Raw genomic sequence first — 27,801 nt, 5'->3', positions numbered from 1 at the left:
TAATATAAGCTACTGGCTCCTGAGCACTGGCCCCCACAGTAATCAGATCAGCTATTGGGTCTCCAGATTGTTATTGCAGTGGAGTAGCCGCTGCGGCTATTTAAACCAAGCTATAAAGTGTTACAGGTAAAAGCCCCCCAGTTGTCTGCAGCCAACAATGCAATTTTCACAAGTCGCTCATGTTGGGAAGTTGTGTATTTTGACTTGAACCATGATGTTTTTACTAAACCTAAAGGAAGCAAGCACCTTATTCAATGATCCCATTTGTCCCATTTATGCTACATACTCCAAACATGTTCAGATTAGCTTTAATGTTTATCTCTCTGTGTGTTGGTGCATTTGTGTGTGTGTGAATGTACCGTAGACGGGCTGGTAGACGACATTGTAGCCGACTGTAGGAGACTGAGGCGGATCCCAGGTGACCCTGAAGCTGTTGTACCACTCCTCGGAGACACGCACGTTTTCAGGAGACAAGAGGGGCACTGCCACGGCAAGACAACATCAAACAGTAAAATGAATGAAAACACATTGCTGCAGAAGTCGTCATTTGTTCTGTTGTTTTATTGAGAGCCCCCCTCTTTCTTTTTTATACCTGGAACGCCTTCACCTCAGTCATGCGTTTTCACATCACACTTAATAAGAACTAAGCTTAGCCTGTAGAGACTGTTAATCTCCGTTAAACCGTTAATTTGGGGCCCATGTTGGACGAAGTCCCTTTGGCGGAGCTATAGTGAAGTGGTTAGAGAAGCAGCTTTGGGACTGTGAGGTCGAAAGTTCTCCTGCCTTGAACAACCAGCCCCAAACTGCTGCCATGGTGCTGCACTGATAGCAGCCCACTGCTCTGGGAGCACACAGTGCTTTTCCAACTTCTAAAAGTTGACGTTTTTTTTATTTTTATTTTTTTTATTCTTGCAGTACTGGGAAGTATTAAGATTTAATATCCTGCCTTAATTTGACTCATGACCTTTGCTTCTTTCTCACAACTTTAAAAACAGTCCCAGTGCACAGAGTTTGCTGAAGTGTGCGATTTTTCTCTGCAAGGATTGATTAAATGACAAGGTTATAAATTCCTTCAAGATTTACGTGTATTTTCCTCCTTTAAAGAAAAAAAAACACAAAATCCTCCCTTACTGTGCATCTACTGTAGCACACCTGGGCACTGATTTATCACTACACCACCATCCTTGCTAAGTAGAGCCTTTTATTTCCATTATAAAGGCCGGTAGTCCTCTCATCTAAGAGAGATGACGTGTTTCGCTGACATTTCAGTTCTCTCTGCAGCGAGAAGACAAACCCGACTGCTTCCGAGGAGGTAATCAAGAGTATAGATGAGAAAATCAATTAGAGTCAGGCAAAATAATTTAATCGTCTCATTAATGAAAGGCGCTGCTGTAATTATAAACGGCAATCATTAGGACAATTAGGAATGCATCAGTATTTGTCATCGCTTTAATTTATGCTCCCCTTCAGGAACGTGAGCGAACATAAAATGAATTCAAAGCAGGGGAACATTCTGGTCCCGGGGATGAAATTAATTGTCATTAACTTTCAGTTTCGCCACGTTTTGTTGTATTAAGCCGCGTCTTTGTATAACAGAGGGACCAAGAGCTGATCTCTGTGGTTAATAACTCAGACAATCATGTGTTTGAGAGGCTTACATGTGGAACCCAAGGCAGAGACACCAATGCCGTCTTGTCCATCTCTGTACACTGGTGTGACCGTCACTTTGTACTGAGTGTCTGATAGCAAAGGCTCGAGCACCGCTCTCCTCTGACCACCAGGAACTAACACCTAAACACAAAGACACATTCAGGGAACACTTTTTTTAAAAAAAGAAGTGAGATGGTTTAGGGTATTTTAAAACACACTGGCAAACAGACAACGTTCATACAAAGACTAGGATACATCTCACACACACACACACACACACTGTAGAGTCTGTATTTAGCATGCTACATTCAGAATCCTCTTCACAGGCTTATAGAGACGCTGGGAGTGGATGATGAATGCAGAGAAACAGAAAATACCCACTAAATGCTGCATACACCTCGAAAGGCATTCAAGAATTCTGCTCACTTCAGGTTAGTCAATAAAGTCAATTGATGCCAAACGCGTCGCAGAGAAGAGCCGAGCAAATCCCATTACTGCTGGGTTTTTATTTATAAGTGTTGAAGTTTGAAGCACATTTGTTAAAGTTCTATATTTCTATATTTCTAATTTAAAAGATTCAAACCACACATTATTATTTGTACATTAAATCTGTAAAAACAATGAGCTGGAAATACAAATGTTTCACGAGTTTTTTGGAAACACGATCCTTTCCACAAGTTAAATCCTCCTCATTGCTTTTTTTTTTTTTGCAAGTGTTCAGCTATATCACATGGTCACTGAGAAATGAAGCTTTTCAGTTTATTCTTCTATAAATACAAATACACTTGAAAGTTCCAGAACAAACAATAAACTGAACATTGACTGGAAACTGTTTTGCCAAAAAAAAACCTGAAACTGACAAACTGATACCAACATGAGTGAATTACTTCAAAATCTCAATCAATCTCATGTAACCTGCATTAGCTATATATTATACCAGTCTCTTCTTCTTCTCTCTACCTCAAGCAGATGCCCCCACATAAGACGGGTTATGCTAATGGTTTCTTCCTGTTAAAAGGGAGTTTTTCCTTGAAATCGCTGCCTTGGCGTCTTAAGACAATTTGTATTGTTGCTAAATTGAATTGTGAGTCGTCTCCCCACTGCTCCTTATTTAATGAACGCTGTAATTTATAAAGTAAAACCACCCACGCCCCGACATTTTCATCTGACTGTAAACAACAAGGCATCCGCTTTCCAAATCGAGACTTTAATTAATAACAGCACTGATCCCCGGCCATATGTTTACCTCCACGTTTATGTGTGTGTGCGAGACAGAGAGAGAGACAGACGTATTTAAGACAGAGGCAAATGAAGGTGTTTCAGGTGAGGCCAGGTAGTGCTGTCAGAGTCGTTGTGTCGGAAGGAGCTGTCCACTGCGACTGTGGTGCTGAAACACTTGTCAACGTCAAAGCACGAAGGCCGACACAAACATTTTTTTCCTTGGACTTGGGAAGCGCACCGAATTGTCCGTGCTGTCACTTCTGCCCTCCATCTGTCTCTCGCGCACGTCCAACTCAAAACATGTTCAAACTTTTAAATAGCGGGCTGACCTGAAACAACCCTGACGTATCAGCCAGCAGGCAAGTTTAAGCCTTCCCCCCCTGTTTTGTTTAGCTATTGTTTCTTTCCCGGCTCTTTTTGTTTCTTTTGCTCGTTTCTCTGCCGCCCTCCGCCTCTGCTCGCAGTGAGGTAAATGGCTGCTGAAAAGATAATGGAATGTCTTCTGGCTTGGCCTGGCCTCTCCATCTTCTAGCGCTCTGACACCACATTGGGAAATTAAAACGGGGGGAGGGAGGAAAGAGAGGGAGAGGGGGAGAAAGTAGAGGCAAGAGAGACAAGAAGGAGAGGAAACTGAAAAAAACAGAGAAGTGGAGGGATGGAGGAAGAGTGTGTGTGTGTGTGTGTGTGTGTGTGTGTGTGCCAGGGTTAGTCCATGACACTGAGCGCAAGAGCTCTTAAGAGATAGAAGGATCGGGAAGGAGAGGCCAAGTGGACCGGGACTAAAACTGTAATCAGTTTTCTGACTGTAGCAGATGACCCAACGCTGACCGCTACTCTGCTGGACCGGCTGGAGGTGTGAAATAATAAGAATCTTCCTCAAAACACAACTTCAGTTTCGACTAATCTACAAAATCTGTGTTTACAATTTTACCATGGGGGACATTTGAATGTGTTTACATGCGACTAAACAATGTAGGACCCAGGTGGACTCATTAGAAGTTATGGAAATCTGACGAATCTAAAAGGCGTGAATATTTTAAATTGGATCCTCTACAGCAAATGTAGCAGCTCACAACTTTTATCAACTCACAGACTCCTCATTGTGTTCACCGCTGAGTCCGGCGTAGGTGACCCTGTAGCTCTCCACGTTAGGGTCGTCCAGCTCCCACGAAGCCTCCAAGCTCTGGGTGGTCTCGTCACTCAGCTGAAGGTTTCTCACAGCCTCACGTGCCACTGTGACACCACACGACAGACAACACTTACTGCGCAATTTACATCCAGAAAGTTGACGTGAAATCTTGGCTTCGACCGTTTTCTTCACACTCTTAATGGGATTTGGTAAACTGTGTTTAAGAAAAACCTTAACAGTGACTGTCAAAGTTCCAACACGCTCGGTGTGTTGTGATGTTGGGTGATTAAATCTGGGCTCGGTGAAACATATTTTCTCCAAAAAACGACTTGGAGCAAAGTGCTTTTGTTTTTTTGTTTTCTCTCTCTCTCTCTCTCTCTTCTGCCTCCGTGCATAATGCGGTTTTAAACCACAGTCCAATTTTTAAAAACAGAGCAACTAAGACGTCTTTAGGTCGACCACTTTAAATTGCAATATACACGGGAGCACTTGAAATTTTAAACAAAGCAGACGTGTCGACGTTTCGAAGATAGAGAGGAAAGACTAAAGTGAAGGAGACATGGTCTATAAAAAAGTAAAATAAAGCCGCGAGTGGAGAAACTGCTTTCAGTCAATTAGGTGTAGCCGGCTTTTTAGACCAAACACAATCCAGATGGCCTTTGGGTAGCCTCTGAGATAATGGGGTTTGAACTCCAGTCTCGGGGTGAAGCCAACACTGCACACAGACTTATAAAAGCATAAAAGGTCCTATGAACACTTTTCATAAGGTGCATCCTGCAAAAGAATAAGTGTTTCAGTTCTGAAATTACGAGCTACGATACTTTGAACAGTCTGGTTTCACTTCTTTAAACTAAAAGAGCAAAACTCTTCCATGAGGACTCGGTAGAACCACGACTGCACTTTGGCAACATTAGCATGCGCTGGCAGCTAGCGGAGCCTTTCGTATTTTAATGGCAATTCACTTTTTTGACAGATGCCTTGGCTTGAGCCGTGATTAAAATTTGGCTGGCCTATCCACGAGGATAGTTTTTCAGATATGAAGTAGCAAGAAAAATTTGCCTGCTGCCCACGGGACACATGCTAAGTAAGGGACATTCTCAAGATTTTAACATTTCTGAAATTACAGAAAACTAAAATGCATGGCACAGATCAGATGAAACAATTTTTTTTAGTCATTAACATGTTGTCAGGTGAAAACTTGGTCATTTTTATGTACGTCCAACAAAGAGACTGTAATGCTTTCACAATCACAATCAGTTTTACAGTCAGTCGGTTTGTACAGCTCTTACCCGTGGTCGTGGTAGTGATCGTTGTTGTCATAGCCACTGGGGAAATATAGACAGTATGAAGCACATAACTGGATACAAAAGCCGCTCAACAACTTTCTGTGTCAATAACTACGGTAATTAGACGTTAATACATAACAAATCATTGAGGGTAAAATGGATTTTCTTCCTCTGAGATAAACTGAGACAAACAAATCGATTTAAATTTGTTCACCAGAGCTACGCTTTGACCGTTCATTGAGTCATCTTAAAAGCACAAGTGATCGTACTGATGTGTTATAGTAAGCAGACAATAGCACTTTGCTGAAGGTGGTTATTTGGATCACGGGGGAATTCACCGATCAACTTAGGAGGGAACGTATCGTGGGAGAAGCTTTTAGAGGTAGATATACAGTACGCCAAGTTTGAACTGATTCAATCAAGCAAGTATCAAAACCTTTTGAGTTAGTCGCCTGAACAACCATATAAGTTCAATGAAACTATCTATAGTCACTTACATGTAGTTTCTAGGACAGAGACGGTGTCGCTTTCAGATTCATCTTTGAACACGGCCGTCAGCATGACCTCATACTCAGTAGAGGGACTGAGGCCGGCCAGGATGTAGCTGTTATCGCTTCCAATCAAGACCACCTACAGAAAGGAAACATGCAGAAGAAGTCTCATGTTGACTTTTATTTCCAGCAACATATTATCACCACTTTAGAAAGAGTTGTGGGCCAACATTTCCGAAAAAGGTCCACACGGTTCATCAGTCAAAACTGAAAATTCCACAGTCATTTGTCAAAGGACAGATTCATCATGAGTATAAATGTCAGCAACAAGACCACAAAGAAGGGAAAAGGTCTTTGTATCAAAACTCATTTAGATTCTTGTGAACTAGTAGTAAACTATTATCGCACGTTTTGTACTTTTATTTGTTGCTAAAAGAAAAAAAATAGGAGGACTTTTCCAAGTTATTCTGAAGATGTGATAGCGTTTTGGGAATTAACCAACAGCCTGACAAGATTATTTATGCTCCGACTGCAGACGTTGAACACCAAGGTCATCACAGAGCTTTAGTGGAGAAAGCTGCGAAAAACATAATATAACAAATCACCCTGGGGCTCATAATTTCTCTCCTGAAAACAGCAGGACAACAGCACATTTAGAGAAGCTCAGGTGGAGTGTGAAATACAGAGTTAAATTTATTACGAACTGTCAAAAAGTAATAAAACAAACAGAATTTTAATGTAATTTTTTGTTATATTAAAGTAAAAAGATGTGGACATAGTCATTTTAAGACCGACAAAGATGATGATTACAACATACGTACATAAACCTGTGGTTTCTCCTGAATATAATGAGTTGCCATTTGGATCAACCGCGGCTCCCGGAGTCCAAACGACCACTTAAATTTGTATTACGCAGGGACATATCAAACCCCAAGGTAAATATAAGGGGGTCATCGTCGAGAGTACAGCTTGCTTCCAGGGAGAGCGACTCTGAAACTGGAATTCACCGTAGATGACTCAATAACGAGATGATGTGCACAAATTTCTTTACGAAAGCCTTCAAGGCACAGTTACATGCACATTTTACCACCGGGGCTGATTGCGTTATCCCCAGAGTAGCATCTTTAGTGAGTCATTGTCTCCTTCTTCTTTTTACATAGCCTTTAGTGTAGTATATAATATTTCCATGACAGATGGTTTATTGAGCAACCTCAAACCATTTGAGCAAAATTGCAAAAAAAAATGCCTGTCCATGGAATACACACAGTAAATACGTTCTCCTTTCCATTCGATGTGCAGACGTAGCTTAGGTGAAGCGGTCAGGATCACTGTAGCTGCTGTGTGCACGGACTCACAAAATTTCAAATAGATTGCAATTGAAGGTTTTCCCTCCTGAATGTATAACTTTTTGTAAACAGATACCTGCAGCTGGGACCTATTAGCTGGGAAACAAAATGGGATTCAAACTTGACAACAACACAACCAAAACTCTGTATTTTAAACAAGTTTTTTCCTGGTAAAGATTTGTCAGGGCATTTACAAAATAAGACTATAGTACAAAAATAATCCTTGTTAAGCACGGTTACATAACTGGGATACAAAGGCGACTATTGAATGCTTCAATGTATTGTCATAATCTGGGTCTGTAATAAAAAAAATTACATTTTGTACATTTCATTATCGTCAATCAAAAAACTACAGACACACAGATGAACAGGATACCAGCTTGTAGGTAGTTTGCATTTCACATAATTTGCTTTGGTATTGAACCAGCAGAATTTGACCTGTTACTCAAGGCGCTGGTCTTAAAAACTTTCTGGATATCTCACTCTGTCTCTGTGTGTTGTCTTTCTTGTGTTTAATCTCATGTCAGATATAACAATACAGAGCAGAGCAGTGACAGATGTAAATGTGTGTTCACGCGTCTGAAGTATGTGGGTGAGCAACGGAGGAAAAAAGCCACATGCATCCCTTTTTCTGCAGGCTGGCGGTGTTACCAGCCCACCTCTCTAACTCCCCTGAGTGTTATTTTCAGCTCGGATGACTCTCAGCAAAACACACAAACGCACATGCGGGCTCTCACGGGCTCTATCGCTTCCTCCCAGCTGCCTCTAAACCCCAGATCATGGTAATAAAACACCCAAGCCATTAATTTCTAGATTTATTCAGCCTGTACTTATACTCAACCGTTCCAGGGGTTTTTACCAGCGACCAGTATTGTAGTTAAGCTTCTGTGTAAATCTATAGAGCCCGGTCTTCTTTTTATCTGGGCACATGGAGTGCAGCTACTTTCCCTCTGGAAATGGAGATAATGAGTATATATTTGGTTTGCATTATACATGTTTGTGGCTTGTTCGTGGGTATGCTAGGGATTCAGATATGTATAGTGCTTCATCCCTGTGCTGTGGATAATCTGGGAGGATCCGCGGTGGATGTGCAACCCTGCCAATTTATCTAAAGCACATCGTTTATTAGATTTACTGGATTTTGCCACTGACCTCCTTTGTGTCTCCACCTGTGAGCGGGGCCCAGGAGAGTCTGTAGAGGACAATGTCGCTGGCTGAGTGATCCCAGCTGACCATAAAGCTGTCTGTGCCGACATCAGCGGAGCGCAGATTCAGAGGACCGGGAACGGGAGCTGAGAGCCAAAGAAGAGAGAGTTGATGAGAGTTTATGAAGATGACTTTGTTTTGGCCGGTCTCAGCCCTGGATGGGGAGCAGGATCATCTTCAGTCAGAAGAGAAGAAGCCAAAATAAGATTTGCGGAAAACGTCTCTCACCATCCACAGCGTTCTGGTCGGGAAGGAGCACATTCAGACGTGAACTAATTACAACTAAATACTGAATGTCACGGGAGGTCCCCCCCATTATTTGGTCATTCAATTACATTTCTCCCTTCCTGCTCAGTTTTAATTTAATTTTACAAATTCCACCGTCTCAAGCTACTGTCAAGAAACCACGAAACTATTTCTCTTTGGACTAATGAAGTAATTCTCCAGAGAAGCTGGTTTACTGCTCGGTCAATTTATTGCACGGATATAAGCGGCCAGCTCAGCGATTGTTCAAGGTAAGTTTCAACTTGCCAATGCACCATTACGGTGTGAACTGTAAACTTCGAGGTTCCTATTCCTCCATTCAAAAAGTTAACGTTCTATCACTTTTATGTTGGTTCCTCTTAAACCTGCTCCACCGAGCAAAGTTTGCCAGGAGACAAATAAAAATCAACACGGTCCCTCAGGGTGAGTGGTTTAATGTTTGCGTGCCAGATATACATTTCTTCGAGCTGACTCAGCTCTGGAACCCAACTGCTTGTTGCTTATAAGGATATTCCTGCAAATCAATACGTGTTAGCGTGACGGAATAGTCAGGGACAGTGAAATGACCTTTTAATGTGACTGGGCTATTACACTGAGGTGTAAATGAGATGGGCAGGCTGCCAGAATAGCAGAAAGGACCAGCAACGGTAATAAAATTCAACACTGTTTGACATGAAGAGAGAAATGGCGCGCCTTGTAATGATATCGATACCTTCATTTTACGGAAACTGAGTTGGAGGTGGGGAAATGAAACAATGTGGACAACTACAATAATTGAACTATAAAACACAAACAAATAAATGCATCTAATAAGATCCCTTCTATCATTACTGCAGCGCGGTTTCTTACTGGTGGTGAAGCCGTCGTTGAGCGGCTCTGACCGGCCCTCGTCGTACAGGGCGGAGATGGCCACCGAGTACTCCATCAGAGACGTCAGCTCCTTGAGGTCATAAGAACTCACTGGACCCACATCCACCTGCAGGACATAGGGACAGGGTCACGTACCCGCAGAAGAACTCTACATATGCACAAAAAATATGATAGTCCACTCACAGTGAGGTTAAATGATTCACTGCAGTGATTTCGTCTGGTTCTTATTGTTTAGAATAAACTGTTAAATCCATGTAACAATTTTTTTTTCATCCAGCTTGTGCTAATGTGTATGTATACTCTCTAAGCTCTATCTATCTATCTATCTATCTATCTATCTATCTATCTATCTATCTATCTATCTATCTATCTATCTATCTATCTATCTATCTATCTGTCTATCTAAAAACGGTGCCTACTTTACTTTTAAGGCATTTTGTGACGTGCAAGTTGAACAGAATGTTGATTTAAATAATACAAATACAGCCAAGACTAAGAAATAAATTATATAATAACATAATAAAAACAGCAGTGTATCAACTGCTCTCCTTTCTGGTGATGCTGCTAACTCCACTGACGTGGGGTCTCGCAGGCTATCAAAGACGGTACATTTCTTGGCTTTCAAAGCAATTGTATGCGTCTCCAGATGTTTAATCAAATTTGAGGCGTTACATCGCTTGCGCACTATCGCCTTTGAACACTTACAGGTTGCAGGTTAACGAGTCTGCAGGCAAACTTCTGACCTCAGACATTTTGAAGGTTCACTTCCATCCATGCAGGTGAAAAACTGACGTGACGTTATGTCTATGTGGGACTTTTTGTTATTTACACTTTACAAATTTTCAATAAAGTTTTTGGAGGAAAAAAAGAGTGGGCGGTAATTAAAATTCATCCCCTTCCTCGTTTCCTTTTTCCAATCTCATCAACATACAGACCAGATCTCGGACACAGACGATGTCAAAATAACCACTAGGACTTGGAACTCAAGAGTCGTGCATGTCCACACATCCACCCACCTCCTCCGTGACGAGTCCGTCTGACTTGACCCACATTATGCGATAACCTTTGACTGCGCCGGGCGCGGGCTCCCAGCTGATGTGGGCGGAGTTGTGAGTGATGTCAGAGAACTGGAGGTTGCTGGGAGGACTCAGCGGCACTAGAGCGAGAGGGAGAAAGTTTGAGTTTTGTGCTGAAAAAAAACACAATTTATTATTATCATTTACTGTCTTTCTATGTTATTATTACATACAGGAAATTTAAAGTGTTTGTCAGTGACTGTTGCACTTTCTCACTGATATTTTTAAATATTGCAGAGTGTAATGAAACAGGAAAGAGCCACAATGAGCTGTTACATAAAGGGCTGCAGTCGACAGGCTGTGCACCTCCAACACAGTGAAAGGAAAGGAAAAGTTGGCAGTGAACCAGCTCCTTTCACTGTGTCCTGCAGTTCAAATCATAAAACCGTTCACAAACTGGCCTTTTATTGCCTGAGTTATTAAAAATAAAATCAGTTATTCAGTGACTAAACCACCGTTGATGGTGGCACCAGTTACTACAGATGTTTCAAAGCTAAAAAGCTAAAAAAAATGTAAGTGTTTGTTACTCACGTGTGGTTTCCTGGTTTGTAACAGGATCGCTGGCTTCTTCTCCAAACATGCCATAAACGCTGACAGTGTATTCAGTGTGAGGAGTCAATCCATCCAGCTCCAGCTCTGTAACTGCATCTGATACTTTGACCTGGGGACAAAAATGTACAAAAATGCACTCGCTTCAGCATTCGCTACGGATCTCTGAGCTGTCCCTTTTAAACCTTGGAACTAAACAACATGTGTCAGCCCGTGTTCGTCTCTCTGTACCTCCTTCTCATCCAAGTCTCCTTCATCAGAAAGAGGCGCGTACAGTAGCATGTAGCCAGAGACTCCGTCCACACTCTCCCATCTCGCTTTCATGCTGCTGTGAGTCACATCAAACAGCTGGAGGCCGGTCACTGCAGGAAGAGCCACTACATACATGCGCGACCACACACAAACACAGCACATTTCAGTGAAGGAGGACTCACACATAGCATACACACCGCAAACGTTACAAACAAAGTCTTCTGAATTGGTGCTGATTAGTGAAACCATTTCAATATGTCTGGCTTCTGGTGCAGTCGGGCCTTTCAGCCATTGTTATTATCTTGTGTACTGAAATGTGGACTAAAGCTTTGGTGTTTTTTTTGTTTTTTTTTCTGTGAGAACACTTCTGCATGTGTGTTTGTGTCTAAGAATAAACTCACGGGTTGTTTCGGATCCTCTCAGAGCTTCGCTTGCCTCACTTGCGTACACAGCAAACACGGCCAGCTGGTACTCGGTGAGAGAGCTGAGATGCTGCAACACCACAGAAGTCTCGCCGCCGTCCACCACAGCCTGGGGCGCAGCGGGCCGAGTCAGGGGACCAAGAGGGGATGTTGAAAGATGGATGGAAGGGACAAAAGTGCGGAAATAAATAGATAGAACGACAGAAGCGGTGGAGGGGGGGGGCAACGAATAGTGTGGAAAATGGAAACAATGACCGACAAGCGATGAAAGGGAGAAGAAGGCAAAGAGGAGATTGAAATGGGAAAGGAGGGAGAAAACACAATAGATTTATTGAACGGGATGAAGCATATGCGTCTTAGGCTAAAGAATTTTTTTTTTTTTTTCATTCTGAACTGAGAGGATGACAGTTGTGATAGAGATTAGGTCCGGGCTCAGCCAGCTGGAAAGGTCCCCTCACATTCTGCTGTAGGACATCTGGTCCCTGTAAACCCAGCTAGGCAAAAGATTTAATGGTTTCCGCGGTCAAATGTTCTGGAAAAATTAAGCAGGTGCCTGGATCGACCACAATATGATTTCTAGTGAGCCTTCCTAACCTGCACGGACGTTCTGGGGACTTGTGAATGGAGGGATGAGAGCGGGAGCTCCGGATGAATGATACCACCGGCGTCTCAAGGAAAAACTGATTTCAAACTATAAACCTGCCCCAGCTCTCACTGGTGTCGTAAATATAACGGAAAATTGTACTCACCTTTCTCTCCTCGCTTTCACTGCAGTGTTTTATACATATATAATATAGATATACATATATATGTATAGCTTTTAGATAACACTCGACATTTATTTCATGTGTGTGCTTGACATTCCTTAATTTTATGCGCTAATAAATAACTTTGTAGTGGCTGTTCACTGTTTAGCTTGGTAAAACATTTAAGCGCAGTAAACATTGTTCTCAGCAAAGTCTTTTACCTCCTGTGGTTCTCCTCCTTGGGCAGGATAATAAACCACTCTGTACTTCTCCACGTTTCCAGCGGCGCGGCTCCATGAGACCCGAAAGCTTCGGGCCGTGACATCTGAAGTGACCAGGTTGAGTGGCACTCCTATCGTCTCTGGAACATGTTCTGGAAAAAAAAAAGTAAAGGACACATAAAGCAAGGGAAAGACAATGTCAGATTACAAATTTTGCCATTGAAGAAGTACAAATGTCAAATGCAGTGAGGATCAGAGTAAATGAGATTTTATTGGAATATCTTCCAAACATGTTATGCCTGGATTTATTGTGTCCCTTTAAACATATAACCCTTCTTGGTTTTTTCCATTCTGCGTATGCACGTAGGTGGACGGACAGAAAGAATGAAAGAGGAGAAAGATGAGCACGATCCACATTTTACAACATTTCATAAACTAAAGTTCCAGTGTTTTTGCAATATAAAACCACATTCCTATAAGCTTTTCACTAAATTCGTCCATCTCAGTCAGTTTCAGTCTTACCTAAGATGAATACACAACGTTTGATTAAAACCAAACAAATTTATTTTTCAAAGTATATTTCAGGAACTGTATCCAACAAAAAAAAAATACTTCAAATCCATCAAATCCAAACTAGATTTGATACAGTTTAAACAATCTGATTTCTGCAGATGCATCTTAGTCCAAAGATTTCCAAGTGTCCATTATGTAGATACTGATGCCTTCATTGTAATTACAGCACCCACGGAATTATCTGATTACAAATCTGATTACAAATAACAGTGTGGATAGTCTATTCAATAGATCTGATATGTGAAAAATAAACTATTTTATATGCAGTCTGAAAGCAGCCTTTTAATGATCTATTTTTTTTTTTTTTAAGAAAAGCCAAAGTGATTACACTGCACATTGCTGACTAGACTACCTCCAATATTTCCTTTGAATTTATTTTATTTTGGATAATTAATATTGCAGACGGCCTCAAGATGGCTTTAAAAGGCTGAGACACAGCAGTCAAAGCCCCGTATGTCCCCGCCGGAGATTTATCTCAGCTCAGGATTCGCTCCAAAAATAACAAACTAAAATAAATTACTAATGCCTGATGGAAGGACTGAAAACAGCCAAGCTAGACGCATGTTATGTTTAACACTGTAGCGCGCACACACATTCACACACTTTCCAATTAACTACCTTGAACCTGGACGAGCCTCCACTCATGTTATGGTTCAACTCCATAAAGTGGAGACGCATGACCAAGTTACAAAACTAAGGGTTTATTTCATTAAAAGGAAAACAAAACGGCAACAGGTGACACATGGTGAGCTGACTGGTTGAGTTAATTGGGTACAGTGGGGGTGCAGAGAGGTGTAACACTGTGGTATTTTGCGTTGCATATACAGTAAGCACACAGAAATGTTTTCTGTCTCTAAGTCTCATTATCTCCTTACTCTGCTTGATGTCTTTGTCTTGCTGCTCCACTTGCTCACACACGGTTTTGGTTAGACCCTCTACGATGGAGCTCATGATGTTGAAGTCCGCCACGTTGTAGACGTGACTGTAGTCCGGGTCAGAGGCGATGGAGCGCAACTCGGACTCGTCAGCGTTCTTCACACCTGGGGAGGTAAGGACACGTACACAACTGTCAACAAAACATGTAGGAGCAGCACCCAACCCTCAGAATGTCGTTTTACATAAATGCACTAAATGCTAGTATGGAGGAAGCATAGTTTGAATATTTGGAGGCGGCCAAAAGTAAATAAATCATTCAATACTGAGGATCAACCAGGGTTTAATCCTATGACATTTGGACAATTCAACTGAGAAGTAAATAAATATGAGAGTTAACACAAAAGAAATTTAAGTAGCGTTTGTGTCTGTTCATACCAATGGCAAACAACTCGACGCCAGCGTTTCGTAGGCTCTCTGCCGGTGGTATAACATCATCCTGGGATTTTCCGTCTGTGATGAGGATCCCGATTTTCGGTATTCCGTCCCGTGAGCCAGCTTCTGGCTTGAAGCAATTCTCCAAGATATAAGTCAATGCAAGGCCTGCGGAAAGAGATCAAGAAAGAAAGACGGGGGAGAATACAGATGCGGGTAGAGGGTAAATAAAAGGAGATAAATAAAGATTAGTAGGTGGAAGAATACAGCTATGGTGTAACAGTAGGAGGTAGCATGCGATCACAGTACCGAGGGTTTACAGAAAGACAAGAGAGGACAAAGAAAAACTTTTTTTTAAACCAGAATCCACTCCTAAAAAACCAGAAGGTAATATCAGTACCTGTGAGCGTGTTTCCTCCTTTGTACGGCAGGTTCTTGACAGCATCAATGACTGCTTCTTTAGTGTAGAAAGCATTTAGATGCCATTCTATCCTGGGATCACCGCTATACTGAGCCAAACCTAGAAGCGCACATTTACATACACAACTTGTCAGCTGCCTTTGTTATTCGCTCCAGCTTCCATGCAAATGATAGCTGTCACAAAAACATCTGCCTTTCTCGACAAATCTGAACAGAAATATCCGTATTGACGTGACATCAGAAATCCATATGGCGCCCGTGGTGTAACGATCTGTTCAGCGGGGAAAAGAAGCAGGGACCCACCTATTCTCGTCTTGTCGATGCCGACGTCGAAGGCGTTGACCAGATTCTCCAAAAACATACGGACCAGCCTGAAGTTGAGCCGGCCGATGCTCCAGGAGCCGTCCACCAGGATCACAATATCTGCGATGGCCTCGGTGTGGCACACAAACTGATCAGCTAAAGGAAACAGAGGAGACGAGACAGATTGTAAAATCAATCAAAATGACGACAATGCCAGGACGAAAAAAAAGACAGAAGAAAAGGACGTGAAAGAACATGTGCAGGCTTCTCAGCCGACACTCAACACAACAACACAATAAATGTGCTCATTAAGGTTTCAGGTTTTCCTTGTTGAGCGTATCACAAAGTTTAAAACCTGTAAAAACTGAAACAGACCAAATTTCTTGCATTTAGATCAAATACAAAAACAAACACTCAAACCACCCCAGGGTCAAACGCATGCCTCCCCCGCATCTCTTCTTCTTAACTTTCCCTACAAACATGTAAAATGTATGATACAAAAATGGCTGAAAGCCGCCTTTGAACATTGTGTTTGATCTTCAACAGAGGTATTGGAAAACTGACCCATTTTTCACTGGTGAAGCTGCACCTGAAGCCTCCCACCCGAGCGTAATAGTGAAGATGGATACGAGTCAATATCGCGGAAACAGTTTCTCTCACACAAACACAGAGTTCTGCTTCCACCACTTCAGATGACATTACTTTGTCTTTTGTCATTTTCCGGACGCTAAATATAACTCCTTCTAGCCCGGCAACAACCCTCGCTCTAACTCCCTCTTTAACTCAAAAGTTTGGCTCTGGTTGTGTCCTCATAAGAGAGGCAAGCCCCAGCGACGTGGCTGCGTAAACAGATTTATGTCTCCACGATTTAAGTAACAGAGGACGCTCTTTTCCATTAGTTCATTCACTGTAAGTCCATAACTGCTTATCTTGTCAGACTGTCTTGTATGAGAGCCTGAAAATTAATATACACACTTCAAGCTGCAGCATAAATCTCTTTACTCTCTATAAATATAATAGTGAATAATCCAGGAGATGCTGATAAAGTTGGACACTCTGCCCGAAAAGGCAATGCCGAGTCCAGTAAATGTTTTATGTTTATATTTTAAGCTTTTAAGATGCATATTATGGAGTGAGGTGATATTATGAGTCAGTGAAGATAATTCAACTAATTCTGGCTTCACATAAGCGAGAACACCAACAGGAAATAACAGATTGATCAAGAACAACTCCCCGAATGAAAAAAAAAAAGGTTTAAAAGCTTCATGTACATGTACAGCTTTTGACAGGCAACGTTTTTATTTATATATATATATATATTTCATAAAATACAAAAATATACCACATTAAACACTCTGGCTGTTCTATTTGTGGTAGCAGCTCAGGCCAAGACAAATAAAATTAACAATAAGACATGTTGTCTGTCAATAAGCTTCACAGGTATTTGTTTCAAAAAAAGCGATTTTCCAGACAGCGCCTTCTGTCTGCTGTCTGCGTCTGACTGACTGTTTGAACCATCCATCTGCTGCAGGCGGAAGACGAAGGTCGACAGAGGGCTGAGGACTGTCTCTTGGCTCACAAACGCCCAACATATAATGTGAATGTGCTTTTACTCTGAAGAGAAGTGAAGAGAAGAGAAGAGAAGAGAAGAGAAGAGAAGAGAAGAGAAGAGAAGAGAAGAGAAGAGAAGAGAAGAGAAGAGAAGAGAAAGATGCAGTTTACTATGACACTTTTGGCAAAATGGCAAGAGGCTGTGAGGCCAAAGACGATTCCCTGCAGAAGTTCCCTCCTTACAAAACAAAGAAGCATGGCCTTTAACGAGACTCTGGGGTTAAAGTAAAGTAAATATAAAGGGGGGAGAAAAAAAACATAGCACCAAGCACCAAAACACACCTGCAACTGCAAAACATGACGCATACATCGCATTTTCGTCTCTGCGGCGACTGCTGCTGACGCTGCTGCTGAATAAAGACGGGAGCTTAACGGTTAAGATTTGAAGCTCTCGGAGAAGGGACAGTGGGGCACGGTTAAATGTGAAAAGCCATCAAGATTGATGAAGGAGGTGGTAAACAAAGGATTAGCGGGTCGGTAATTACAGCTAATTACGGCTCACTGGCCATTCCCGAGTCTATTGTTGCCAGGCCGCGGAGAATGTCAGCGTGTCACAATGCTGGTGTTTTACATCTGAACCAATAATCTAGGTGGCCCCCGTCCCCTCACATTATTCCCGCCGACAGCTGTAAACAGTCTGTTCGCTCGCATTCAAGTGGTCGTTTTTCACCGATCTCATTCTCATGTCATTCCTTGTCGTATAGTTTGAGAAACAGGCTGGCTTCCATGAATGTTACTTTCATGTGTTATGTTTCAAATGATTGACACAGATTAATCCATCAGAATCTAAAATCATTTAGTCTGCCTCCAAAAGCAGGTTTAGCTTCATACTTCATACTTGTTTGGCCAACTTTTGGCAGTGGGGGTGAACCATCGCTTGTTCAGGCGTCCATGTTGCATCATACGCTGCCACTGTACGTCTCAGACACTTCTAAACCAATGTTGACAGACTCTTAGAGAAATTATGCTTCTCACTTATCCACTAATCCGCTGGTTATGACAGCCACTAATCTCAACATGAGAAAGGACCGTGGGATTAGTGGTCCCATAACTTGGGGGGAAAAAAAGGAGTCAACTCATTTTTTTTCTGTTTCAGCTTCCTACTTTATTGCCAAATGAGCCCAAAGATATTGTTATTGAGGAGATGAAAGAGTGTTCAATTAAAGTCTATTTAAAGGATGTGACAGTTACAAAGCACTTGATGTAGCGTTGACTTATCATTATTCTTTACAATAATGAACGAATGCCTCAAGACTAAGAAAACAGATGGAAATATTGCGTCTTTGAGCGACGCAGGAGATTAGGAGAGGTCCTGTTTATTTCAGTAATAATGTAACTTTTTATTTTTATGGCTGACAAAAAGCATTTTCAGTAAAATCTGTTTTTAGTTATTCAAAGATGCGAAGGAACACCAAGACCTATCCAGCCAGGATAGATTTTGTTAAATTAAAATCAAACTACTGTTCTGTTTTTATTGTATTATCTTTTGTTTATGGGTTTGTCTTGCTATTTGAATAATTCATTATTATTATTATTATTATTTTAATTTTTTTAAATTAACCAGTCTGTAGGTCATAAGTGCATAATATACTAACAATTTTAAGTTCTTCTTTCCGTTTTGGAAAACAAATCACATCAAATTTACTTCCGTGATCATATTCGCACAAAGAATACAGACAGACGAGCAAGTGGCACAATAACAGATGTCACAGAGACTTCTTCCAGTGAGTCTCTGTAGCTGCTGGTGAAGTCCCTGTTCTCTGCCTGATTGCCAGACAACAGCAGGCTGGTCAAAGGTCTCTTCTCACCTTGTAAATCCCATCTGGCTTTCTTCTTCTTTTTCTTTCCTCTACCTCTTTTTCCCCTGTCCTTTCCCCATCTTACACCTTCGTCATGGGTCAAGGTGCAGTTACTGGGGAATAGTGGGGGGGGGGGGGCTGTGTGCATATGACACATGAGACAAGTGTGAATGGGAATAACATATACCGTTTAAACAGGGAGAATGGATTATTATTGTAAAAAGGCAACATTTACGTATTTGAGTGTGATGAAATGATTTTGGGGAGCCGGGCTGTTTCTTTATCCACATTTATGGCTGCACTGCCCTGTTTTCCTCTGCCTGCCTCCACATCTCTATCACACTCTCTCCAGCTCCGTGGATAACTAATCTGAGACCAGCTTTGTCTGGCACTCGAGTCTTTCTGAGACTTTCTACAAACTACATCAAAGTGCCACAGCAGAGCACGAGACGTGTCAGTTCCTGTTATAATCTCGGTATTCCTGCATTTTGTGGTCATATTGTGGCGGTAAATTTAGAAAGAAACGTATCAATTATTGAAACAGGCTTATTATTTAATTAAGTGTCAAGATGTGATGCGATGCTAGGATGAAGAAGTAACATTTGGCACAGCTGAACTTGTGTGCACACTCTTAATTAGTGTACCTCATTAATCTGAGGACGTTTTACCATCAAATATTCCTGTATCACACACTGTGACACATTTAACTTTTTTGATTTCAGGGTTTGAGATGAAACTGTATTTCATACAACTAAACCAGTTTTCTGTATTTCTAGCTTTAGTATATTTAGCTTTTTGAAATCGTTTTTATTATAGACACAGAGCTGTAAAAATGTATGCATTCATTTTTATTTTGTAAGTGCAATTAACACACACTGGTTCTGTCTTTATGAACCTGGCCTGACTGTAGTTTGATAAATCAGGAAGTGATCAAACCTCTTCCTATGGAAAGCAAGCACAATCTGAAGTGCAGTCATAGTAAATAATTTTACCCTGCAGAGGGCAGTGATACGCTCTGTAGCATCAAAGCTGTCAGAAATTGAAAGAGGAGCAGAAGAAAGCAGAAACAGAGAAACAGAAATGGTTAAAAAAAAAAATGGTTCCTTCAAATGGCAAGTTCAGCTTTATCCCAGACACATCTGTTGATAAAAGCGACATTTAATCTACATTTTATTGTAGATCAGGAGGTAAATTGGAACAGAGACACTTTCGCCACAATACTGTATTTTATCGTTGTTTTAATCACAATTAAATATTGTAACCCATTGACTGTCCTAACAATAATGTTTACTTTTCAACCTGACTTGTGTGGCTGACAACAGTGGACAGTGGCTAAATATCAATAGCTCACAAGTGCAAATTGTGTTTATTTTTCATTTATGGAAATCCTAGTAAATGTGTACTTGCAGTCAGGCTCACAACTCCATTCACCTTTGTTGATATTAAGGCTTCAAAACAGGCCTTTTCAGAGCAGCGCTTCAGAAGTGTTGCTTCACATTACTTCAATAGAGGCTCTGTTCTATTCAAGGGTCCCTGTAAGCTGTAAGAGTGTGACACTGAGCCGATGTGCAAGGACAATACAAGGACCTGTAAACTAAAGCAGAGATCATAATGTTGCTATTATTTATATATTTATATGTAGTGTTATTATTTTGTCATTTTAATAGGTTACAATTGAAAAAAGGACCAAATCAAGCATCCTTCCTGCCTCCTGCACATCATCGAGCTGAATTCACTTGGCTGAAGTATAACTGAACATTATTTGCATTGAACCACATGATTAGAAAAGGTGCTGAATGAACCTGTTTACGTGCAGGCGCAGAGTTGGACACAGACCAGGGGCATTAGGCATGCAGGCTTGTGATTAGACAGACTGCACCTGGTATCTACGGGGGAGTGACTGACCACGTTTTACAGCTCACACTGAGCCCACAGTGCCGTCTGCAGAGCTGTGGGAAAAAGTGTGTGGCTCGGGGACAATTGAATTAACTTATGTGGGAGGGGAGTAATGGGTATTTAAACTGTGACTGCAACAATGGAAGCCACTGTTGGCTGCAGTGTCCACCAGAGAGAAGAAAGAGACGTGCAGACACTGAGACTGCGAAGCACCGAGCATGAGTGGGAACAGAAACAGTTCCACAAAAACGATGCACATCGAGGCTACACGTTATCCTGAAAGAGACCGGATTAATTAAAGGAAGGCGGATTGCTTTGTAATCTCCTACTCAGGGGAGCCAGCACGCACACTCAAACTTATTGATACAGCTGGGAGGGTAATAAATGCAGAAATAAACGCACACATCTTAACGCACACACGCTTTTCCAGCTTAGAAAACTTTTCCACCCTCTTCCTTTTTTGTCTTTCTCTGTTCTCATTAACCGTAGTTCCTCCCAGCCTGCCTTGATTTATTGCTGACCTCTATTCAGCCAAGGATCAGACAGAGTGTGCTGTCATTTCAATCTCTCTCTAGTTAAGTTTTATTTCCCCCGCCACTGTGATTGTGTTTCAGCGTCTGGAATTAGCATTGAGGACAGTGACAGGCATACAGATGGATGGATAGCAGAGGCTGCAGTCGCCACATCGGTGACAACCGCTTTCCTTTATTCTCTGATTACTGAGTGAACTGCATTTAGAAGAGTACTTCACCTCCGAGATAAGGCTAAACTTGTTTCAAAACCTAATTGAACACGCAATCCCAAATAGTTTAACACGAGTAGATGTGTAGGATTTTGACGTATTGCTTAACACGATATTAACATCAGTGTTATAATGAAAATAATAACTGGGTAAATTGCCTAGGTCTGTTTCTCCTGGCTGCTGTTTATCAATTGGAACCCAGTGTTTTCATATAAGCAATTTCCTTTAGATTGTAGCAGGAAAAAAGTCAGTTTTAAATCAATACTGTCTGGGCTTTTCCACCTCATCGTCTCATGTGTAGGTGTGCTCACAGAGTCCTGTACCAGACTGAGATGAAATTGTGGATAGCATTCAATGAGGCCGCATTGCTAGCCAGTTTTCAACTTCATAATTTAATATAAAGCAGTTTAACAAGCCAAGAGAGAAGCAGCTGACTCACTTTTCTCGTGTTTTTCCTTTGTCCACCTATTTATCATATAAAGTGATACAGTAAGAACATTTCTTCAGCTACCTCCTCAAAAGAACTGAACGAGAAATCATTTTCCTTAAAACAGGCATCATCAATCATTTATTAATAGAGATGCAGACAGTTGTTGTGACAGCGCACTGTTAAAACTCAGTTTAAGTTAAATAGTTCGTACCGACAAGCCACAGTCGCTGAACATTTTCCCCGAATATCACGGGAAGAAATGCATGTATTGGCACACGCATTATTTCTGACGTTATCAACTGACAGTTCTATTCAAGAGTCCCATTAAATTGTCGCAGCGCAATGAAAAACAGCTAATTGTAAAAAAAAAAAAAAAGAAAATCTCAGAAAGCCTCGGGCTTTTAACGCTTTACTGTCTCTCAGTGAAAAGACAATCAGTAAAGCACTATATCAGCGCAATGATTAGTATCATCACTGCCAGTATAGTTTATGTTTAATCCAAAATGTATGTTATCAGTAAAACAATAACGTAACTAACTGCAAAACTTCCACAAATGAACCAACTCCATAGATGAAGCTCACAGTAGCCTGATTATAAACCCATAGGCTGTTAAAGCTGCATATACCAGACTGTTTCTCCAAATAAATGTGGTACACAAGAGATCAGAAACAATTTCCTCTGTTTGCTTATTCATCCTAGAGACGGGGCGCAGACTGATACACCTGTCGTTTGCTCGGTGGCCCTCGGTGTAACTCGCATTCATATTCATCTGCGAGACCTGTGGGCCTGCGTGAGTGTGCGTAGCGTGATCCGCTGGGTTTTCAGGTGTAATCCGACAGCTGTTTTCAGAAGGTTTGTGTCGTTCCACTAGAGACCTTTCCCTGCTTGGCCTCCTGATCTTTAATCCACTGTCTTGTTCTGTTCCACTTCACTGAATACACAGATGAACTGACAGAACTGTCGCTATATGTTTGCAGAAAGCAAAACATGGCCCGCACACTTCGCCTTTCTCTGCGCGGCGCCTGTTTACCTTTTCGTCTTGTTTCTTCACCTGTCTCTGTTTGATTTTCCTCACTCTTTTCTTTCTGTTTGCCTTCCTCTAATCTCTGTCTGGCACACACGTAGCCGTTGAGCTGAATGTGTTTCTGTTTTGAAAAACCGTGCACCTCTTATCTTACCTGGTTATTTTTTAGCCCCGTGCACACATCGTAAGATCTTTAAAGATGGGTGTGGCGCTTGAACTATGCTTTTCTGACAGCATTCAATACAATACTGGCTTAATTATTAATTCTGAAGGGTGGACAGCTTGTCAGCCCACCCCCTTCTTTCTCTGCCCTCATATTTTAGTTCATGTTATTTGAGTAAAATACAAACTAGTAGGCTACTTGCTTGGTGGTTGAATATCATTCACGCTTTTATGGCTGTGTATTTATCAATTTAGGGAAAGGAATTAGGCCATTGAACTGTGTAGGGAGGATTTTGCTGCAGCTAACTTAGTAATTATGAGCCAATGGAGGATCATGGAAATTTATTCAGAAAAGAGCTACAAATTTCTTGTATTTTGCAGTGATAAAATATAATTTGTTTAGCCCTTTCTGCAAGAAATGAGCTTGTTTTCAGAATAGTGGGATGTGGGTAATGGCTGATAGACATCAGGCCTGATAAACTTTTGTCAGCTACTGAATTTACTACAGAAAACTAGGGGAGGAATGGATGTTGACAAAGGTAAAAGAGGTGAAGTGAATTTATGGCGGAGGAAGAACGGGAAAGGGTTTAAAGGTATGGGGGACAGGACGCTGAAGTTTGTTCAAGTCTATATTGATTGTATACACTGTTTTACTCTTTATATCTGTGAAAAAGAAACAATGAGTCTCACAGTTTTTATTATTCTATTTGTGGCATCACATCACAATACGAGACATGAATGGACTCATCAAGCAGTGAGGACGATTTTGTGTGTCCTCTATTTTCTCGGAAGTCGAAAAATTAAATACCGGGGCCATCTAATCCACAAAAGTCAACAAACACAAGAGAGTTTCATCCCCTGTTAAAGGAGGTCCTAATTTTATTCCTGGCCTATTTTAGGAAAACAATTTTACATCTGGAACCACAAAAGTAGACCAACTGTTTACGCAATCTATTGGCTCTGAGTGGTCGGTCAAAAGGAAGACAAAGTAAATGCAAAAAAAATCAAACCTGCTTTGTCAACATTGATCATGGGAACAAAAATTGGTAGTTGGTGTGTGGTTTTCTTTCACAGTATTGTATTTTGGTTTGCTATTTGTGTATGCCATGTGAAACTTTGCTCTTTTCTGCAGAATTCTTCTTTAAACTATACATGTAGAGAATTAGTTTCTATGGAAAAAACTGACAAAAGTGAAGCATGTAAGCGTGACTCGTACATATCACAATCAAATACTAGTACAGTGTCCAGTGAAGATGAAGGGAAAGGAAGTTATAGCAAGAAAAATCAGGGAGGAAGTGGACACTAATTATTCTAATTGACTTCTGCACTTAAGAAGTCCTTACCACTAATGAATGAAAGGCCATTAGCACGTCCACACACACACACACACACACACACACATGTTAACCACTGTCATACAATTAGCTCCACTCACCCATGACCCCCTCTCTCTTAATAGAGTACAAGGACAGACGCCTGGCTAGCACAGAGACCACACACACTCACGCACACACTGACATATGTCCAAATGAGCTAATCTGCTCCCAAGTCCCTGGACACACATCCAACATGTGTGAGCACGAGTGTTTCTTTGGTACCCCTCAGCAGGGACTATTCAGTAGTTGGAAAACGCCCAAAACAAACTGAAGAACAGAACATGTGGTGATGGAAAAGGGCAGACGAGACGATGAGGATTTTGTGAAGGACGTTTACCTGAGCTCACTCATTGTCAGCCCACTTTTCATTACGGTTTGTTTTAATACCCCTCTTTAAATACTTCACTTTAACCCTGTCCCTACTTAGCCCTTCAGATGACACAACCAGCTCGTATCGGAGTTGTGCATTTTCACATTTGCCACATCATTACTTTCACATCACGTTTATATCATCCATTTTAAATTTCTTGGAGCCTTTCTTGCTCTTAGCCATGACATAGACATTTGGCTCTATTTGCTCTCAAATGGAGAGAGCTGATGTAATGTTAAGAGGCGTTCAAAGGAAATGATAGCATCCCCCATGAGTTAGTTCGCTTGAACGGGCTATGTGTATGCTCTGTATTTATCTCTTTTTATTTGTGACATCAGTTTCGCTCTCTAGGTACTTGTCAGTGTAGTGACACATCTCTCTGGTCACAAACCCTTGACATTGTGTGTGGCCACACAACATCACGCTGAATTAAACACAGGGAAAATGAAAATGCACAAAGACTGGTGGTAATTCTGGAAACTAATAAGGCAATAAATAAAGCCAGCCGCACCGGCACAAAGAGATAGAGAGTCCTAGACTAAATGAATGTTATAGCTGTGAATTAACCAGGTGATAAATATGGAGATGAACACACACACATACACAAGCACATGCACTAAAGAGCTAGAAACTCGCCAGAGCTGAAATAAATGATAATGTTAGGTATTAAAGTTGGTTGTAAATATAGAAACCGCCACCCCCAGGTGTGGGTTTGTTGTCAGATGTGATGGATGCTGGACGACTCTCCTGCTCTCACACTGCCAGCGTGGTGAATGTCAGTAGAATCTCATTGGCCTCCAGTTCAACTTTAACTGCATCTCCCTTGGGCTCAGTCTGTGTGTGTCTGCCTGCGTGAGCACTAGTTTAGCAAGCTTGAGTCGGGGAGTGAGCGAAGACAACAATCGTATCCTGCTAGGAAACACCTATTAAAAAAGGCGCCACAACATGGGAGAAAAGGGGGAGGCTTTTGAGCATTATTGCTCAGTCATTTCCACCTTGTGTATATTTGCTATTGCACGACTGCTCTGATCGCTTCAATTACTTTATGTACAAAAGCAAGTCGACCACTTACAATGGGTGGATTGGTAATGTGATCAGAGTCTAACTAGCCAAAAGAGAGTTGCAGTATAAACCTTGGCCCTATTTCCACACCTTTTTGGTTCAGATTATAGGGAAAGAACACAAATTTGTCCATTACTGAGCAGGAACCCTAGAAATTTCACCCATAAAATAGCTGCAATGTGATCAGATGGGGCAGTGATAAACAGCCATGAAAAGAGATTTTTTGCCGCTGACAGTTTAAAGTTGTTATTCCAAGTGTCCAACAATACTATGAATACAAATTTTATTGGGACAGACATGTGTCTAACAGTGGCGTCTTTGCATTAGGGGCGCGTGGGGCACGCCCCCGCCAGAGGGCGCTGCTGTGCAGACGAGGATTATCCGCTTAAGTTTTCCTGTGTCAAAAATGTTGTTGTTGTTTACCTATAAGTTAATAGGTAAAAAACTTTGTCCCCAATGAAATGTCCGCATTTGATGAACGCAATTTCCTCTGTAGACACATTTTGTAGTGTAGTTGTGCATGAATAGTTTGTTCTGCCTGATGCTGCGTCCCTGTTTCTGCTCGATGGGGCACAGCTGAGATGCCCCTGGCCTACAGTGTTGTGGACTGGTGAACTGCTGTGCGTGCATGCACGTGTACACTGCACACTTCAGTTTGGGTAGTGGGGCCTGAAGTTCAGGGCCCCAGAGCGCTTCTTACTGGCTGATATGAAGCAAAGGCAAGGACTGCACAGGTCTCGCTAGGTCGGCTAAGGTAGCAAAGTAACACGAGGATTAATTTATTGCATGATGAATTGAGTTGACTACTCGACTAGTGTGCAATTTAGGACTTTACCACTTGAGCAGAAGTTGGAAATAAAACATTTGGGAGCAAATTTGTTTTATTTATTTTTATTTTATCATTTTTTCAAGAGGGAAAAGACAAAACTAGGTCATTCAACCAAGAGTGGTTTAAGCAGAAAACTTTGTTGATCGGAAGCTTGTCAAAAAAGTATTTGGTGACACTAATTTATTTTTAATCTTAATGGAACTAATAATGTAGTTTACATATTGTTTGAATTATGGTGGAATTTGTGTGATGCGTAACTGGCAATACATCTGTGGGTGTGCATGGGGAACACAGCCTCACAGAGCTCTTCATTTGTCTGTGGAGCTGAAATGTCTGTTTGACTGAAGTATATCGTGTGTGGTGACTTTGTATATTGATTGCTGTGTATTGGTTGTGCGCCGTTCATGCCATGAGTTGCACCTTGTGTTTTTTTTTATTGTTGTCAAGTTATAGTTTCAATCTTGAGCATTTGATATAGTGAGATCTTGAACACTGCTGTTTAGTGGCACTATTGATATGATAATATAAGAGCAGCTCTGGATAATATGTGTCATCAGTTTGGCATTTTTTGTGTGATGGTATTTTTGAGCAGCAATTTCGTCGTCACCTGATTGTTGTCAGGTGCTGTGGTCCCCTACCTCACTTGCTACTGTGTTGTAGTTTTTTTTGTGAGGGTAGTGGTTATGGTATTTCTGGATTGCATTATAAGATTTTCCTGCATGGCCCCACCAGAATTTCCTAGCCAAAATCACCACTGGTGTCTAATGTGTGCAACCACTGACATCGCACTCAAGGACATGTCTCACTCTGAAAGTTGTTGCAGGAAGACAGACAGCAGAGAAAACTTGTGCAACTTAAAAGAGAGCCTTCTAGAAAAGAGTGAAGCAACCTTAGAGAGGAGGTTGGAGTTTATTCAAAAGATTGAAATCAGAGAATGGTCTATGTTTTTCACATTTCCAAATTGTGGCAAATTAAATGAAAACACACCATTGTCAGCCATCACTTTTCCAGAGGTGGGCAGTTGATGGCCATTCGTGACCCTATAGTTTTGCTGGTGAGTCCTGCACTGCAGATAACTGGACCAGTGAAAGCAGCTTTTCAGCTGATTCAGCAGATTGAATTAACAATTGAGCACATCAGTGAGAGGGATCACTCTGACTGGTTGT

At 41.5% G+C, this 27,801-nt stretch overlaps 1 protein-coding gene across 3 annotated transcripts in view; it reads right to left on the bottom strand.

The window, feature by feature from the left end:
* The window catches only part of col14a1a (collagen, type XIV, alpha 1a), a 125,872-nt gene that overhangs the window by 72,393 nt on the left and 25,678 nt on the right, over window positions 1–27,801 (bottom strand). For 2 of the 3 annotated variants that reach the window (XM_047599377.1, XM_047599379.1), the window contains exons 6-21: window positions 15,334–15,489; window positions 15,011–15,130; window positions 14,614–14,778; window positions 14,178–14,342; window positions 12,730–12,881; window positions 11,742–11,871; window positions 11,320–11,465; window positions 11,071–11,200; window positions 10,480–10,619; window positions 9,443–9,569; window positions 8,276–8,415; window positions 5,784–5,916; window positions 5,290–5,325; window positions 3,962–4,104; window positions 1,659–1,791; window positions 360–482 (exon numbers count right to left, since the gene is read on the bottom strand). In XM_047599377.1, coding sequence (XP_047455333.1) covers window positions 360–482; window positions 1,659–1,791; window positions 3,962–4,104; window positions 5,290–5,325; window positions 5,784–5,916; window positions 8,276–8,415; window positions 9,443–9,569; window positions 10,480–10,619; window positions 11,071–11,200; window positions 11,320–11,465; window positions 11,742–11,871; window positions 12,730–12,881; window positions 14,178–14,342; window positions 14,614–14,778; window positions 15,011–15,130; window positions 15,334–15,489 — 2,139 coding nt within the window. The remainder of the gene's footprint in view (window positions 1–359; window positions 483–1,658; window positions 1,792–3,961; window positions 4,105–5,289; window positions 5,326–5,783; window positions 5,917–8,275; window positions 8,416–9,442; window positions 9,570–10,479; window positions 10,620–11,070; window positions 11,201–11,319; window positions 11,466–11,741; window positions 11,872–12,729; window positions 12,882–14,177; window positions 14,343–14,613; window positions 14,779–15,010; window positions 15,131–15,333; window positions 15,490–27,801) is intronic. The other variant, XM_047599378.1, reaches the window with a different exon arrangement.

This window comes from Mugil cephalus, chromosome 11 (assembly GCF_022458985.1).
Source record: "Mugil cephalus isolate CIBA_MC_2020 chromosome 11, CIBA_Mcephalus_1.1, whole genome shotgun sequence".
Classification (NCBI taxonomy): Eukaryota; Metazoa; Chordata; class Actinopteri; order Mugiliformes; family Mugilidae; genus Mugil; species Mugil cephalus.
This window is presented reverse-complemented; position numbering and strand designations above follow the sequence as displayed.